Raw genomic sequence first — 18,948 nt, forward strand, 5'->3', positions numbered from 1 at the left:
TTTAGTTTTAGTTTTTTCATATCTTTCATCTTCTTCACTGTTGTATTCAAATAAATCCCCGACAGAACTCTGCTGTGGTGGCACCAGCTAAAATTACTCGAGTGAAATAAATCGATTCCATATCAATCTGACATTGACAAACATGAAAACTAAGGGAATTTTATCCATAATTTTTATACGTTTTAGTTAGTTTTGTAAACACACAACACAGTTTCAGTTATTTTTTTCTTTTAATTATAGTTTTTATTTATTTCAGTTAACGAAAATGTTTTTTTAATTCTAGTTTTCATCATTTCGTTAGTTTTCATTAACGATAATAACCTTGTTGGATACATTACACATATTTCAATACATTTCCTTTAAGATGAGGTATATATTTACTTCCTTAGCCTGTGTTTTATTGGTGGAAATTCCTTCGATTTTTCTTTTTTTTTTCTCTCACTTGTTCTACTCATCCCCCCATCTCAGTTTTCACACTATTGTTTTTTTTGTTAGAACTGTTTAGTCAAAGAAGATGTCAGTGAAAAGTGAAATGTGTTTGCGGTGGCTTTGATCTTCCGTCCTTCTCACAGAACCCCTTCTCTGGAAACAGGCTGCTTATTTGGGTGTACTGTCTGACCATTTTGACAAAGTATTATGTGTCAGCGACAAGAATCCCCCGCTGTGACAGGTTGACAGAGTGAGCCCTTGCACTCCAGAATCTAATACAACAAAGACGGACCTGTCAGGCGGTAATTTACCCCAAGTCGGCGGACAGCAGGATGCATTTTAGAGGCCGGGGAGATCATTGTCGGGGGGGAACTTTCTGGTATTCAATCTGTAACAGTGTGGACAATTATTTCACAATCATTACTGAGATCTCCCCGGGTGGAAGAAGACTGTCTTGCTGAGGGACTGGATGCTTCGGCATAGGAGCGGCTCTCTTGAACAGCTTGCTACCCAGCTCTACAAATATTATTTATGTCCCAATATTTATTTACAGAAAAATATTTTGTGGTTCAGTGGGGACTCGTATTCAGTAGGGGGTTCATGTGAAAAGACCAGCAGGGCCTGGGTGTTTGCATAAATCAGTACCCTTGCCAAATGAGCCCAAATAGTAGGACTAAGGAGAGTGAAAAATGTAGCCTAATGGAGCGCCGTAGACATCACCGTTCCCATGTGACCATAATTAGTCTCCAAATACCACAGAAAGTCAAAGTGACTCCAATGACTACAATGAATTTCTCTGGAGTATTCATATACGAATCATGCAAAACACAAATGTATGCCATGAAATTATACCAGTGCATTCCCACAGTATACTTCCATGATGTGTTTTTCTGTTTATAATATGTTTACGATCGATCCCATTCCCTGTAATAATCAACTTTTGTTTTGAGAAGTTCAATCATTTTTGTTTTCTCAAACGTTCAAGCGCTGAATGGCCACTGTAGAATACCAGATTGCAGCTCTAAATATGGACAGTGGGTTTTCTCTGTAAAAAGGGGCTGTCAAATCTGGAACACATTACAAAGTGAAGTCAAACTAATTACAGATATAAAATCTTTTATAACAAAAGGTCGAGGCGGTTGAAAGCGAGCCAGCGCTGTAGCTATTTTTTAGTTAAATGCACTATTTCATTGCACTTCGGTATTGTTGTTTTATAGATGAAGACTGTATAATTTATGGGGAGCAGCGTATGTAAAAAAAAAAAAAAAAAGCTCAACTAGGGACGGGTGGTGAGAATTAGAAAGAGTTAAAAGCTTTTATGTCAGGGGTCTCAAACTCATTTTCTTTCAGGGGCCACATTCAGCCCAATCTGATCTCAACTGGGTCAGACCAGTAAAGTAGTAGCATAATAACCTATAAATAACGACAACTCCAAATTTTTTTCTCTGTTTCAGTGCAAAACAACCTCATTTACTTATGAAAATACTTACTTTTATAAACTATCCAAACAAAAAAAGATGTGAATAACCTGAAAAAACTGAAATTTCTTAAGAAAAATAAGTGTAATTTTAACAATATTATGCCTCAACTTATCATTTCTACATTTGTATTGTGGATCGGATCTACAAAGACACAACACTTTTCTTTAGACATTTCAGGTTGTTAATATTTGTTCAGGTTATTCACATTTAATTATTACAGGATAGTTTGTAAATGTAAATATTTTCATAATTTAATGTTATTTTTTGCACTAAAGCAAAGACAAATTTGAAGTTGTCATTATTTATAAACTTAATGTAATATTTTTGTCACATCAAACTAAGAAGAAAACATGGAGTCATTAATTTTTGGACGTTATTATGCTATTATTGTTTTACTGTAGATCATATTGGTCTGTATGTGGAAGCTGAACTATAATGAGTTCCACAGTTTTGACTGTTGAATTTTTGCACTTTGCAAATTCATCCCATGGGCCGGATTGGAACCTTTGGCGGGCCGCATTTGGCCCACGGGCCGCATGTTTGAAACCCCTGATCTAGATGGAAGTAAGAGGCCATTCCATTGTTCCAATTTCCTCTAATGCACTGTATTTAAAGTGTATTTAAGTACATTTCTTCTGCCTGAATATCTTAAAATGCTAATTTATTTAGTATGCTAAAACAATTTCCAGCAAAAACTTTATCTGATCCAAAAAAATAATAACATAATAACCTATAAATAATGACAACTCCAAATTTTTGTCTTTGTTTTAGTGTAAAAAAAACCCATTAAATTATAAAAATACTTACTTTTATAAACTATCCAAACAAAAAAGATGTGAATAACCTGAAAAAACGGAAATTTCATAAGAAAAATAAGTGCAATTTTAACAGTATTATGCCTCAATTTATCATTTATACATGTGTATTATGGATCAGATCTACAATGACACTAAACACTTAGTAACAGGCAGAAAATTGTTAAAATTGTGCTTAATTTTCTTTAGACATATCAGGTTACTCATATTTGTTCAGGTTATTCACAATTTATTGTTACAGGATAGTTTGTGAATGTAAATATTTTCATAATTTAATGTAATTTTTTGCACTGAAACAAAGAAAAAACATTGAAGTTGTCATCATTTATAGGCATAATGTAATATTTTTTTCACATCAAACTGTGAAGAAAATATGGAGTCATTAGTTTTTGTATTTTTTGTTTTTTTTTTTTTAACTTGACATCAAATTGATTTGTATGTGGAGCCTGAGTTCCACAGCCTTGACTGTGGAATTTTTGCACTTTGTAAATTCATCCCATGGGCCGGATTGGAACCTTTGGTGGGTCGCATTTGGCCCCCGGACCACATGTTTGAGACCCCTGTTTTATGTGCAGCAACATCAGTTTTCATACAATGCACTGGAACCATGTCAAACGCATTGTCTCTATTAAACAAATATATTCAATTACAAATAATCACAGAAAACCAATCATCCTTGGAAAGATTTCTTGGAAACGAAGGATTCAATTTTGGATCAATCTTAAACGTCAAAGAGTTTTAGCGTCATAAATCTAACAACATGCAGAATACAAGCTTCATTCTCTATTATCAAATCCATGTGCTTTGTGCATCTGACCATCCACACGAACATTCCTTCTTTGACCAACTTGGTAATGAAAATCACCTTTCGTATGCTACCAATGAATCAGATCCAGACAGTAATTATACTTTTTCCTACCCCTATTTGGCGTGTGTATTGGTTATATTAACATATTTTATAGCATATAAAGTTGCCAGGTGGAGGAAACCAAATAACTCACCTGAATCCTGCCAGTTTTTACGCATGTCGGTATAATCCAGAGTGTACGGTCTATGCGGTTGCCCACTGAATGCATTTATTACTGCACGCCTCGGATGACTGGAGTTCAAATCCAAAGCCACACATTGAAACAGTTTCGTTCAGTTGTAGGTGAAAGATACCCAGGTGACTTTCTTGCAATAACACGGCACACAAACACAAATTAACCCTTTCATGCATAGTGATCCCTACAGTGGACAGTTCTTCTCCAGCTGTTCTCTTGTATATTCATGGGTTTTGTTGTTTTAGTTCCATATCAGCCAACACAGTGGACACTTACGCATCATCCCATACACTGACATTCAGACCATTACTGTAACTTTGCAGCTCTTGATAAACCTGATCTGCAGTAACATGTTTGAGAGTATATCAATTGCTAATTGTGATCAGACTGTAATTAACAGTTTTCTGAAACAATTTTTTATGTTTTTTTGGCATATCCTCCTGAGACCCAGCAATGCATTTTGTCCTCTGTAGGGGACAAAAGCTTGACAGTTTAACTTAAATGCTGTCCATTGCAAATAGGGATGGGAATCGTTAAGAATTTAACGATTCCGATTCCATTATCGATATTGCTTATCGATCCAATTCCTTATCGATTCTCTTATCGATTCTCATTGGGTGAGGGAATAAAAGAGTACAAACAGGTGTGTTTGCATTAACTGTCTTTTACATTTCCATCCCTGCACAGAAAATATAACGTATACAGTATGTACGAATAATAACAACAGATGACGCCTGACCCGGTTTGTGAAAGCGAAACTAAAGATGCTTTACTAATTCCTCTATTGCCGCACTTCTACTACGTGGAACCAGTTCAACTCGGCTCGGCTTGTCTCCCGTTGTTGTGCACCTCATTTCCTTTCCCTACCTTCGGAAACTTGTATTAGAGGAGTTACGATGTTTGTTGCCCACACCGGAACTGGAACTAGCCCAGCGTTCACTCTGCCACTACATTCACAAGCGTCGCTAAGTAGCATATCAAATACGTTACATTCCTGTAAATGAATCACATGCTGTGGACAAATGTTTGAGGATATTGGAGGGATTCCATCCTTTTGAAGACATGGAAGCTTTGCAAGTGTTCCAAGTAAGTGGATTTGGTGTTGTCTTTTTAGACCGTTTCTGCCTCAACGCCATAACGAAGGCAGAATCAATAAGCAGAATCGTTAAGCAGGCAGGCAAATGATTCCAAGAAATCGAGCTACTGGGAACCGGTTCTCAAAAAGAACCGGTTCTTGATTCCCATCCCTAATTGCAAAGGACATCCCATTAAAAAAAAAAATCAATCAATAAATAAAAATGGTTTTTAAAATGTATCTGAAAAAAACTTGCATTATGCAGATTCCAATCAAGACAATTTTTTAGTGTAAAAAAGCTAAAATTGTCAATTCCCTGGGTCTCAGGAGGATATTATCTTCATGAAATGAGTAATAACTTATATTAGAGTATGATAAAATGTGAGGAAACATTAGAAACTTAGCAAATAGTGGCATTAAAAATGGTTTTATTTAACAGTTTTCACACAGTATATCACTTTCTGATGATGTATTTTAAATACATGTTTCTTTGCTTCAAAAATTAAATGCATGGTGTCCAGCTGAGTGAACATTTTTGTAACTCCACGAAAAATAGATTCATAAAAAAAAAAATAAATAAATAAATCAATTGCATTGTTTTTGTCATGCCTAACGAGGAATAAAAACATTCAAGAAAAAAATATTGACTAAGGTTCTCATAATTCATGCATGAAAGGGTTAAAGGGTCTTTTCTACAATAGGTGTCAACTCATTGTGCTGTTCGTTGAAGCGTGGAAATAATCAGGTGCAGCTCTCAGGAATATGAGCTACACGTTGAAGCGACGTATAATGAAGTGATTTACCGTAGTGTCGTGTTCACGGCAAAACTGTAAATGCCATTTTCGGGCTTGTCATGAAGCCTCGTAATGATTGAATTCTGAGTAAGCAGCTGTAAAAATGATGAATGTTCCTGGGGATAATAGAACTCTGTGAAACAAAATCATATTTAGCGGCCAGAGATTTTTACTAAGTGTTCCAAACCCCAGGTCAATTACTGTTAATGGCGGTGTGTGGCTCGTTGCACCCTAATGAGCTTTAGGTAATGACTACAACCTAAACAAGCGCTGAACTGCTTCATCTAGCCACATCAAAAAAAAAGACCCTCCCTGGGACTGAGTTTGCACTGCAACGGTTGGAAAAGTTAATTTTAGGAAACACCAAATATGGGCAACTTGGAAAAAAAGTTGGTTTCCAGAGATTTAGTGTTAAATCTCCCTTTACTAAGTATCTGTCATTTTCCCTGAAGTGAAGTCAGAGATGATTTGAGTCCGTGCTTAGAGGAAATGCTCCGGCTCAGCTTTCAAAACACAGTCTAACTCAAGCTGACGCCATTCGACGGAATGAAATGCAAACCCCATTCCTCAAATGAAAACACTCATTCATTCTCAAACAAACAAAAACCTTTTCCCCTGAACACAGAAAACTCAGTTGCTTCTGTGTTTTATATTGTGTTGAAAACACAGGCAACGCGTCAGATGACCGGTGAGATCTATCGACTCCTTCACCTCCTTCGGACAGGGCATCCCCCAGGAGCTATCACAGTTTGACTTATTCCGGCTGGGGGGCGTAGAAAGGGGAGACCTCTGACCCAAACACCCGCTTCAACCTTCAGCACCATCACTGAAAACGGAAAGGACCAACCACAGAGCTGCAGCAGCCACGTTCCACTTCTATCCCCAGTAGTTAAAGCAGCTACCACTCACAGAGAAGGGGGGATGGGCAGGGTTACTCACATCTACTGCCCATAAGGACACTGAAATGGATGAAGAAAACGTACAAAAGCATCATTTATAGTGAAATTGGTAATACTTTATGAATTACCAATTATGTCCTGTGAGTCGCACAAAATATATATGTGCACATAATGCATATATGTCTTATGCATTTTGTGCTTCGCTGCTATAGCAATTGTGTTTATATGCATTTTTTCACCCATACTTTTACAACATGCAGTGGCCATTTCAGGTGGTGGAGCTGTGTAAAGTGCATCATGTGTTAAAAAGAACATTTTACTGTGGGTGGTTTTCCAAGAAGTGTGAGGTTTAAGGTCTGTCTCAGCTTATTCATTGCAAGAAACTTAATTTCTCAGTCTTAATAAATTCACAGAATTTATTGTTGTAATGTACTTATTTATTTATTAATGGTTTGTTTCTGTATATTGTATAACCTTGTTTTAGCCCCCCCACCCCCTTCCCCTCAATGAGCCCTTGCTCTTGGATCAGGCTTCATTTGTAAATAAGAATCTGTTAATTGCTTGCCTGGGTAAATAAAGGTTAAATTAAAAAAAACAAAACAACTATCTATCTATCTATCTATCTATCTATCTATCTATCTATCTATCTATCTATCTATCTATCTATCTATCTATCTATCTATCTATCTATCTATCTATCTATCTATCTATCTAATCTATCTATCTATCTATCTATCTATCTATCTATCTATCTATCTATCTATCTATCTATCTATCTATGAGGGCCGTTCAATAAGTTCATGGCCTCACCCAGAAATACTGGTTGTTATAATACAGGATGTTACATTCTTTCGTGATGGGACAGTGATGCTTGAACATCGATGGACCAAGTGCATTGCTGTAAATGGAGATTATGTTGAAAAATAAAATATAAATTATCAGTCTGTGTTGTTCTGTTCTGGGTGAGGCCATGAACTTATTGAACGGCCCTCGTATCTATCTATCTATCTATCTATCTATCTATCTATCTATCTATCTATCTATCTATCTATCTATCTATCTATCTATCTATCTATCTATCTATCTATCTATCTATAATGGCATGTTTGCTGCAGTGCATTGTGGGTAGTGGGCATGTTATTGTAAATGTGTTATTTTTATGTGCAGGAGTTCAGTGGGGTTGTTGTGTTAGTATTAGTTTTGACTTAATATGTTTATGGCGATGTTTATTGGCCTTTTTGTGTTTATTTTTGTATTTTTGTAGAGCTGCACCATGAGTGAGAGCTAGGGCTGAACGATATGGACAAAATTTCATATCTTGATATTTATGCCAGATATCTCGATATCGATACAATACAATATGACTACGGGTTCGGTGAAAACCAAGCATTTTTCTGAAAAATACAAACATCATAATACAAAAGAATGTGGAAAGTGCAGTTTTATTTATAAGAACTCACTGCCAGTCATCAACATTAACATAAAGTACAAATAAATTTAATTTGTTGTGACTTCCAGAGCTGTACATGCAGGGCAAGCACGGGGGAAATCTATATCGTTTATATCATTGCTTTTTCAATATTAATATCTTGAATATTCATATCTCGATATCGATACGATAACAATATATCTTTCAGCCCTAGTGAGAGCCATAGGCCGAACAATGGCTATCATGTTGTGAATGTTTGTTTGAATGCATAACTTCCTGATTGTCAAATTAAAAGCACGCTTCGTGCTAGCACTTGACTTTGGGCTAACTTCTTGCTAAGCTTGCACCCATGCTACAATATGTTAAGACTGAGAAATGGACATCAGTGGAATCTGTGGTGAAACATAAAAGTCTATAAGTGTTAGAAATTGTATTACTATGAAACTCATACAGTTGTATTTGTTGAAAACTTCACCCCTGCTCTCCTCTCAGCAAATAAGGCAAAAAAAGAAAAAGAAAGAACATATGAAATAGTAAAGGATAACATGATTAAAACACACTTTATGCTCCAAAACAAGCGAAAAACCTGCCCACACCATCCAAAAAAAAATCTATGAGAATGGGCCAGAATGTGAGTGTGCTTTGCCCAGAGTTTTGTCTCTCAGACAGAACTGCACACACACCGTAGCAAAAGAGAACAGCAGATAAAACGGGAGTTGCTTTGTTTTTATACTGTTCCACCCAAAATGATGCACAATACTATTAATGGCTGGAAATGCAAACACACTGTTTTAAACCCAAGGCTCTGAAATGTCAAAAATGCAGCAAAAAGAGTAGGAAAATAGGAATAAGCAAAAGAAGGCAGGATCTGTGCAGGTAAAAACAGCATCACACTGACAGAAGATAAGAAGTGATGACTGAAGAGGATTATTATTGTATGCAATAGGTTTTTGAAGGAAAATGTTATATATTTTACCATTAATAATTCATTAGGTAAATACATTTGAATAGATACAAGGACATTAATATAAAGTGTTGCCACAAATCTAATTAAGACACACTTAAAATCCATACATGGACATGTGTGAACGGTTTTTCCTGATGGGAAACTTCAAGAAGCAATGTGGGATCCTGGGGCATCTCTACAGGAAATCCACAAATGGAAATTAGGCTGTTGAAGTTGCTCTGAAAACTAATCCCTTGATACTGTCATTCATGGCAAATCTCCTGTGACCAATAGGATTTAAGGTCGACGTCAGATGAGGTAGAGATGGTGTTTAAACAACTGAGAAAGAGGTAATAAGTTCACTGCATTTTTACCCCAAGTCGAGGGGGTTGCATCGCTGTCAGGTCAAACATTAAGGCCAAAAAGGAAATCCCTGGTCTCATATTAACAAAAGGGAATAGAATAAGCCTGTTACTTCATAACAAGAGTCCTGTTTAACGTTTTTGCAAAGCCGTACGTCGAGAGTTTATAAGGTTGAAAAGTGAAAAGTGACTGGTGCAGAAGAAGAGCACCATGGTGGTTTAAGAGAGGCACCGGACCTCTTTAACAGGAGCACACCGGGTTACAATAAGAACCATGTTTCTTTCTTCATGCTGATGTCAATGATGCAGAATTTAACAGCCGGTGCATCCCTGTGTCTCTCAGTATGGGGTAGGTTTATAAAACTGGTGTCATCATAATTTCGTAAGGATCATAAAATAGAAGGGGTTGTAGCTGTAACATTTGACCAGAGGATAGAAGTATTCCAAAACAAGTTGAGTGCGCTCTCATAGTTCAAACTCTGCACAGCCAATCCTTCAACTTTTTTTTTTTCCACATTGTGGTCTGGCAACGGTCAGCAGTATTCGCTCGCCTGGTCGGTATCGCAAGCGTGGGTAGAGCATTTGGATATGCATTCATCCAAAGAATAGATGACAAACAATTACCTCCAGCAAACGCATAAACATGAACCTCACTTCACCTTTGCCAGACGTGCCCGAAATCTCCGAAGAAATACTTTACGGGCCGAAAATAAATGTTGATGTTTTGTGAAATCCCATTAGATTTCTTGAACTGGTTCCATTCTCATGCGCTCAGAGGTAAGTTTAGCTAATGGGTTACTTTTTCTGGTTGTTGTAATGTTTTGTTTTGTTGTAACAATGAATATTCTTTCCAAACACTCATATTCTGTCCGCAAATGAGACAAAATGCTGCCAGATTTAGCTCGGTAAAAAAAAAAAAAAAAAAAACTGACACTGGTCACACACTCCATCGTGACTGGCTGACATAAAAGCAGTGATGTAACACAGTGGTATATTTTAATGAGACTTAATTTAAATACAAAATAGAAATACTGCTTTACATGACTTTGCATCACTTTAAGATACTGGGTGTTTTGTTTTTAACCCTTTCATGCATGAATTATGAGAACCTTAGTCGAGACTTTTTTCCGGAGTGTTTTTATTCCTCTTTAAGCGTGTAAAAACAATGCAATTGCTATTTTAATATTTTATTTATGAACCTATTTTTCACGGTATTACAAAATGTCCACCATACTTTTAACTTTTGAAGCAAAGAAATGTGTATTTAACAACATCAGAAAATGATCTACTGCGGGAAGACAATGCAATTAAACATTTTTAATGCTCCTAATCTGATGTTTTCTCACATTTTAATGTATTCTAATACTAGTTGTTACTCACTTAATGGAGATATTATGCAAAAAAAAAACAACAACTGTTAATTAATTACACTCTAAGAACAATTAGCAACTGATTTGCACTAAAACGTGATACTGCAGATCAATCGATTTAACAAGAACAGTAAAATTTCATTAATGGTATGAATTGCAGTTGAAATACAGCCAGTGATGCATGGCGTCCAATTTAGTGGACCTGATTAATTGCAAATTTCTTCAAATATAAAATAAATATCTGGGATTTTTAACACTGATATTAATCCTTGAATGTAACTGGATGCAAGCATATTTTTTCTACCTACAGGGGTGTCCTGACATAGAGGGATTTACAAGATATTCCTAGGATGTTCAGCATTTCTGACTTCCTGTCAGCCATCTTGGTTATGAGTAAAAAAAACAAAAAAACAAAAACCACTTCCCATGACTGCCCAATAGGTGACAGTGTATGGGATCATGTACAAGTGTCCCACTGTGTTGGCAACTAAAATGTCAAAACCCATAAATATACAGGAGAACAGCTTTTGAAGAGCTGTCCACTCTACTGACCACTATGCATGAAAGGGTTAAGTACTTAAGAGTTTATAGCTTCTAGATTAAGATTAATCTTGATTATGCAGATCTGAGTGTATGTGAGGTGACTAAAAAAAGTGTGTGAATGGTTGTACGGATCCTTTGTGTTATTGTAAATATATATATATTTTTTAAAAAAGTGTGTTAAAGCAAAGGAAGTGGAATTAATTTAATTATTAGTTTGTAAAAAGGGGATGGGAGTCTATAAATTATACTTCTGCCCACTCCTTTTCAAGCGCCGAAAAATGTTGTTTCACCATATTGCATGGTTCTTTGTTACCTGATGAGTCTACACTGCAAACAAAAAGTTAAGGGTATTTCATTTTTTTGAGTCATTTTTTTGGTCATTTTTACCATTTGTAAATAAAACTGTCTGGTCATTAAAAAAATGGATTTTAATTCAATTCACACACAAGAAAGTAAAAAGTGCTGTGTAAGAATCCCAACTGCAAAAAAACAGCCCAAAAATTAAAAATATTCTTAACTTTTTGTTTGTAGTATATGTGCTCGAAATAAAACTAAACTAACTAACTTATGACTAGGGATGGGAATCCATAAGAATGTAATGATTCCGATTCCATTATCGATTTTGCTTATCGATCCAATTCCGTATCGATTTTCTTATTGATTCTCAATGGGTGAGGGAATAAAAGAGTACAAACGGGTGTGTTTGCATTAACTGTCTTTTATATTTCCATCTCTGCACAGAAAATATAACATATACAGTATGTACAAATAATAAGAACAGATGATGCCGGGTCCAGTTTGGGGGGGGGGGGGTGCAGTGAAAGTGAAACTAAAGATGCTTTACTAATTCCTCTATTGCCAAATTTCTACTATGTGGAACTGGTTCTACTGTGCTGGTCTCCTGTTGTTGTGCTCCTCATTTCCTTTCCCCTACCTTCGGAAACTTGTATTTGAGAGGGTACGACGTTTGTTGGCCGAACCGGAACTGGGCCCGGATGACGGCCTGGTGTTCACTCTGCCGCTAGAGTCACAAGTGCCATTAAGTACGAATCAAATGAATCACATGCTGTGGACAAATGTTTGAACAGATTTTTGGGATTCCACCCTTTTGAAGAAATGGAAGCTTTGACAGTGTTCCAGTGGACCTGGTGTCGTCTGTTTAGACCGTTTCTGCCTCAACACCATGTTGGCTACGTTCTGACCAAAACAATGCAGCGTATGTGTGATGTCATCGTGCATGCGCAACGAAGGCTGAATCAATAAGCAGAATCGTTACATAGGCAGGCAAACGATTCCAAGGAATTGAGCTACTGGGATCCGGTTCTCAAAAAGAACCGGTTCTCGATTCCCATCCCTACTTATGATATTTAATTTAATTGGCTCCCCACTATTTATTACATTTTATGGTATTTGCACTGTCAACAACACTTCAGCCATGAGAAATGCTAATCCTGTGTCTTAAATCTACATGAGAAGCATTTTAGGAGCAAGAACATTTAACAAAATGGAAAATTTATCAGCCCAGAACTGTACACTCTTGTAACCTCGATATTTTTTTGTACACTTGATACTGATTATGGTTTTGATTTAACACTACTTGTCGAATGCTGACAGGCCAAAACAAAAGCAGCATGACCCAAACGTGGCCTTCAAGCCCCAATTTGGACAGCCCTGACCTGCCTGGACTGGCTTCTACATGAAACGGGTAATTGAGTTGGTAAATCATTCTTTATGTCCATGCGGTCCATGATTTCTTGGCCCTTCAGTTTCAAAACAAGGTCATCGTCTACACTATTCTGATTGGTCCATCTTTAAACTTCTGGGATCAAGCAAGGCTTCAGCTAATTTGTTTCTGAGGCTGGTTAACATTGGGTTTGGTGACTTTCCACATCTCTTCTCTCCTCTGGTGGCTGTTGTGTAAGATCATATCCACAGCGGGACCAGATCCAAACCTCTGAGTGCGTAAGACTTTGATTAGGGCCTGACCTACCTCCGTCTTTGGAGCAGAGGTTGAGCAGGTTGTGCACCGTATCCATCATCTCCTGCTGCTGTCTCTGCAGGACTGTGCTGTTTCCCGTGGCCCGGCTCAGCTGGGCCTCTAGTTCCCTGATAACCCCGCTCTGCCTCCCCACCAGGGTCTGCAGACTCCCCTTCTCCTGCTTCAGCGTCTCCAGTTCTTCTCGGTGTCTCATTTCCATCTCTAACATTTTCTGCTCCAGGAGGCTAGGAGGGGAAAAGAAATCAAGTAAAGGTTGTTAATGAAGATGGAAAACCTTTGAATTACAATTTCAGGCTTTTCAGATCCTCGGGAATGATACTCTTTTCATGATATTTAATATTGCTGTCTAATTTGTGCTACAATATGACCAATTTCTGATCATTTATGCCACATTTCCACAACGCGGTACCAGCTTGACTCAACTCAACTCTGGTACCAGGTACTGTTTCTGGAGGCCGTTTCCATCACAGGATAGCACCAACCAGGGATGTAAAGAATTAATCGATTATCAATTAAATTTAACCCTTTCATGCATACTGGTCACTACAGTGGACAGTTCTTCTCCAGCTGTTCTCTTGTATATTCATGGGTTTTGTTGTTTTAGTTCCATATCAGCCAACACAGTGGACGCTTATGCATCATCCCATACGCCAACATTCATACCACTACTGTAACTGTGCTGTTCTTAATAAACCTGATCTGCAGTAACATGTTTGAGTGTAAATCAATTGCTTGATGTTATTAGTTTGTAATTAACAGTTTTCTTAAACAAAAAGGGTTTTTTTTTGCATATTATCTCCATGAAGTGAGTAATAACTAGTACTAGCGTATTACAAAAAAATGTGAGAAAAAATCTGACTGGCTGCATTAAAAAAATGTATTCCGTAGTTTTCACGTAGTTTATCACTTTTTGATATTGCATTTTAAATACATGTTTCTTTGCTTGTAGAAGCCAATAACGTAATAATGACCGATAACGTAATAAATTTGCCATTTTTAAACTGTAATAGGCCAATAATGTGATAAAATTCTGAACCAATAACGTAATAATAACCAATAACTTTTGACCAATAATGTAAGAACTTATTATGTTGTTGGCCTGGTAAAAAAAAATTCTTTGCAAATGTAATAACTGAGCTCACAACGTACTAATATATTAATATCACTGTATTTAAGTTTCATTTATTAGATATTATTGTGATAAAATTCCTCCCCCTCTCTCTCTCAATAACCAGCCAATAATGTAAGAAGTTATTATGTAATTGGCTAAAAGTTATTATGTTATCAGTTCAGGACTTTTATTATATTATTGGCCAGATACTATGTTACTGGCTTATTACATTTAAAAAAATGTATTACTTTATCAGCCGTTATTACAAATTAAACGCATGCTGTCCAGCTGAGTGGACGTTTTTGTAACTCCATTCAAAATCAGTTCATTAAAGAATTTCAATCACATAGTTTTTTTTCATGCCTAAAGAGGAATAAAAACACTCAGGAAAAAAATCTTGACTAAGGTCCTCATAATTCATGCATCAAAGGGTTAAAGCTTTTATTCTTATAGACCTTATTGAAAGAGAAATTCAGGTTCACAAGAATATCACAGCCTTTTTGCATTTCCTTTACAAAAAAGGACCTGGAATCTGGTACCCGGTACTAGTTTTTTGCTATCACCTCCGCCGAGGTTCCAGGACTGGGGACCAGATACTAAAACATGACGTATAAACACTGCAGACCACTGATTGGTCAGAGAGTCGTCTCTGTGACCCGCTGTTTTACAAAAAACAGATGCGGAAGTTTACAGTAAATATAGCGGTAGGTTAATCCACATGATGACAGCCCGCAAAATTACACCATGGTCGGGCCGAGGAGATTCAGATGCAAAAATTCAGCATGAGCTTAACGAGACAACACGCAACGAGCGAGTTTATCAGCGACTGAGCAGACGACGCGGAAGTAACGCGCCGCATCGTTATGACGTCCAGGTACTGTAAAGTCAGTAGTATCTACAGCTGGAACTGATTAATTGATTAGGTGCTTCAAGCCATTGCAAAAATTCATGATTTGATTAATCGACTCGTATTGATTGAAGTGAGATATTCTATTGCAGCATTCCTGAATTGAAGCTTCTTTGTGCGCCACAATAAGCGTCCGTGTGAAACACAACAGTGGAACCAATGTTTGACAGCAGAGAAATGAAGGAAACAAAGCTTTGATTCAGGAGAGCTGTGGTTGAATAATTTTTTTGGATCACTTTGAGTCAATTAACCCTTTCATGCATGAATTATGAGAACCTTAATCACGATTTTTTTTCCTGAGTGTTTTTATCCCTCTTTAGGCATAAAAATAACAATTCTATTGATTTTTGTTAGCCTATTTTTATGGCGTTACAAAAATGTCCACTCAGCTGGACACCATGCATTTAGTTTTAGAACCAAAGAAACATGTATTTACTGATAAATTGTGTGAAAACTATGAAATAAAAACATTTTTAATGCTGCTAATCTGATGTTTTCTCACATTTTAACATACCTGCATGAAGATAATATGCAAAAAATCCCTGTTAATTACAGTCTAATAACAATTAGCAGTTTTTTTTATGCTCAAACATCTTACTGCAGATCAGGTTTATCTAGAACAGCAAAGTTACAGTAATGGTATGAATTGCAGTGTATGGGACGATGCATAAGTGTCCACTGTGTTGGCTGATATGGAACTAAAACAACAAAATCCATGAATAGACAGGAGAACACTTTTGAACAGCTGTCCACTGTAGTGACCAGTGTGCATGAAAGGGTTAATCAGTTGCAGTTCTAGTCGTATCCTGTAATGGAAATGGTCTCCAGGAATAGTACCTGGTACCCGAGTTGAGCTGAGCTGAACTGAGCCAAGCCAGTTCCACGTAGAGGAAACGGAGCATTAGTTTCCATCTCTATTCCTTTTACTACACCTTTCATCAATATTCTACTTGTCTTTATCGACTCCATCTACAACAAGCTGTTACTTTGCGAAAGACACGACACATTTAATCATAATTAAGTGATAAACTCCCTTCACTTGAATTGATTATACATCCCGTTGTGTGATATATATGAGCTCCGAAGCAGGAACTTTCCACAAGAGACATATAAATAATGAAGTCTGTAAAATAAGCGTGTTCCTCCCATGCACACGACTTGCTGATTCATCTGAACAGCCTTTACTGTATCTGAGTATGATAATGTAATGCCTGAAACATGATATGAGCTGACATCAAATTCATTAACCAATCATATATTTCCCTCAATTACAGATTTGGTAAAGGAAAAATAAAGGATAACACGTACAAGATGGAATAATGCCATAATTGCTCGAGCTTAGGGAAATTGCTTTCAGAAATCAATCTCTATAAGCTTCAAGAATACCTTAAAAGTCTAAAGAATCACCGGAGGGTATGTTTTCCAACAGTATTCATTTCGTTAAAATGATTACAATGAGTCTCTATGGATACTTGGGTCACAGTGAGCAAAGCGGACCAAACCCTTTTAAACACTACATCATCTATGACAATCCCACAGGACCAATCACTATAAAGAATAAGATTTGCAGACATGAAAACCTATCCAAAAGCCATATTTTAATCCCTTGATTTTGCAACTAATGCGTAGTGGTCCAACATGGAAAGCATAGCCTCATGCATCTTGACTGATTTACCTCATATCACAGAAAATATGAGCCTCATATTATGTTGTTGTTTATATAACTGGATATTGTTTTGGACAAAGGACAGAATATGTGGTAATCAGTGATAGCTAGTAGCGAGTATTTGATTTTGTTTAGACATTTCCACAAAAAGGCTGCAGTAGTTTAAGTGCATGTTTGCGCAGTGTGACTCTATGTTGGCCTATGGATCATCTTTTCTTCCTCAAGTAGATCTTTGTCAAATTTGCCGTCGTGTGGACGTGCAGCCAACGCGTGTCGACTTGTTTGCATGAAGTGTTGTCTGTTTACCTGTTCTTGTCATGGAGCTTGCTGATCTCATTGGTCTGGACCATTAACTCTTTCTCCAGCTTGTTAGTGGAAAGAGAATTTTCCAGCAGCTGGATCTCAAGCCTGGATGTCTGATTCAGAACCTGCCATGAAAAGCAAGCACACAAATTCTTTTAATTGCTGTATACAACTAGAATATATACACATATCCTGCAGTGACACAAAAACCTGCACAGTGGAGGAGAAACGCACATTGAAGTCGTTTAAGACTCATATAAACCAGCGACTTTCAACTCTGTAAAGAATAATACCTCAAAGTTAGTCATATCTTCTATGACTTTCTATCTTAAGACATTGCAAATAGTTATCTTTTTAGTGCACTAGCATAGATTATCCACCAGTAAATCTTCAAACAGAACATAAATTACAAAATGCTAATGGAGCCAAAGAAGGGACAGGCCTTTAAACTGAATGAGTATTGTCTTTGGCCAATTTACTGGGATTTTTTTGGGCTGTGTAAGACATGGAATAGTTGAGTTAATGGAGCAGAGGACATATCCACTCAGTGCGAGTGTTTATTAGATGGGGCAAGACTTAACAGGAGTGTAAAATATGGAGCCAAAACTTCTTTATGTATATACATTAGGGATGCACCGATACCACTTTTTTCCAGACCAAGTACGAGTACAAGTACTTACATCTGATTACTTGCCGATACTGAGTACTGATACGAGTTCTTAATAATCCCATTCCAGTTGTTGGTTCCTTTTGTAAATGTGCTTTATTGTCGTTGTCATTAGTCTGACTGGAACAAAGTACTGCCAGTAACATTTAATTTGTTGGAATGAGCATTTGTCAATTAACCCACCAGGGGGCGCCGCTCTGAATTAACCATACTGGACAAATACCACGAAGAAGAGTAAAGTTTTTTGAGAAGAAGAAGAAGAAAGTCAGTAATAACAAACATGGAGACGACAGAGGGAACACTAATGTGATACTAATACTGCAGCATTTTCGCTGGTAAGGTTTAACAGCTTAGCTTCAGCAGGAAGAGAAAAGAGAAATGAGTGATAAGTTTTGTTTTCACTTCTGCTGGCGGCGGTCCGCACCGCTCCGTACTCCCGGTGGTATTCTCTGTCTGGGTACGCATTCGCCAGCACTTGGAAAACGGATGGAATGTAGGCAGAGGACGGACAGAACACTGCGCCTGTGTCTGTAACGTTACTTGTAGTCAGCATTACTTTTATCGCCGTCATTTATTTTGAAAAATCTTCACACTCCACACACACTATTCCACCGCCACGTACCTGCTGCACTGAGCTGTGAATGTCACACAGCCGTAAGTGGTATCAGTGCATTTGAATCGGATAGCTTTACAAGTACGAATACAAGTACACACACTGAGTATCGGAGCTGATACCCGATACTTGTATCGGTGCAGCCCTAATATATGTATATATATATATATATATATATATATATATATATATATATATATATATATATGTGTGTGTTTTTTTTTCCTTTCTATTAGTGATAGTTAACAAGACATTGTGGACAGAAAAACAACTACAACAACACATAAACCATGGGAAAATCAAACAAATAAACAAGAAAAGCACTCGGAGAGCGCAGACCTCCGCCAAGACAGATCTGCCTCCCGTGCGTGCATGTTTGTTTGTTTGTCTGTTAGCAAGATAACTCAAAAAGTTATGGATGGATTTTCATGAAATTTTCAGGAAATGTTGAAGCCCCCCCCCCCGATCACCACCAAAATGTAATCATTTCTTCCTT

General features: G+C 37.1%; 1 protein-coding gene across 1 annotated transcript in view; it reads right to left on the minus strand.

Moving 5' to 3' along the window:
* angpt1 (angiopoietin 1) overlaps window positions 1–18,948 on the minus strand; it is a 149,446-nt gene that overhangs the window by 78,006 nt on the left and 52,492 nt on the right. Inside the window, exons 4-5 of the mRNA XM_030148140.1 lie at window positions 17,176–17,297; window positions 13,177–13,409 (exon numbers count right to left, since the gene is read on the minus strand). Coding sequence (XP_030004000.1) covers window positions 13,177–13,409; window positions 17,176–17,297 — 355 coding nt within the window. The remainder of the gene's footprint in view (window positions 1–13,176; window positions 13,410–17,175; window positions 17,298–18,948) is intronic.

This window comes from Sphaeramia orbicularis, chromosome 11, assembly GCF_902148855.1.
Source record: "Sphaeramia orbicularis chromosome 11, fSphaOr1.1, whole genome shotgun sequence".
NCBI lineage: Eukaryota > Metazoa > Chordata > Actinopteri > Kurtiformes > Apogonidae > Sphaeramia > Sphaeramia orbicularis.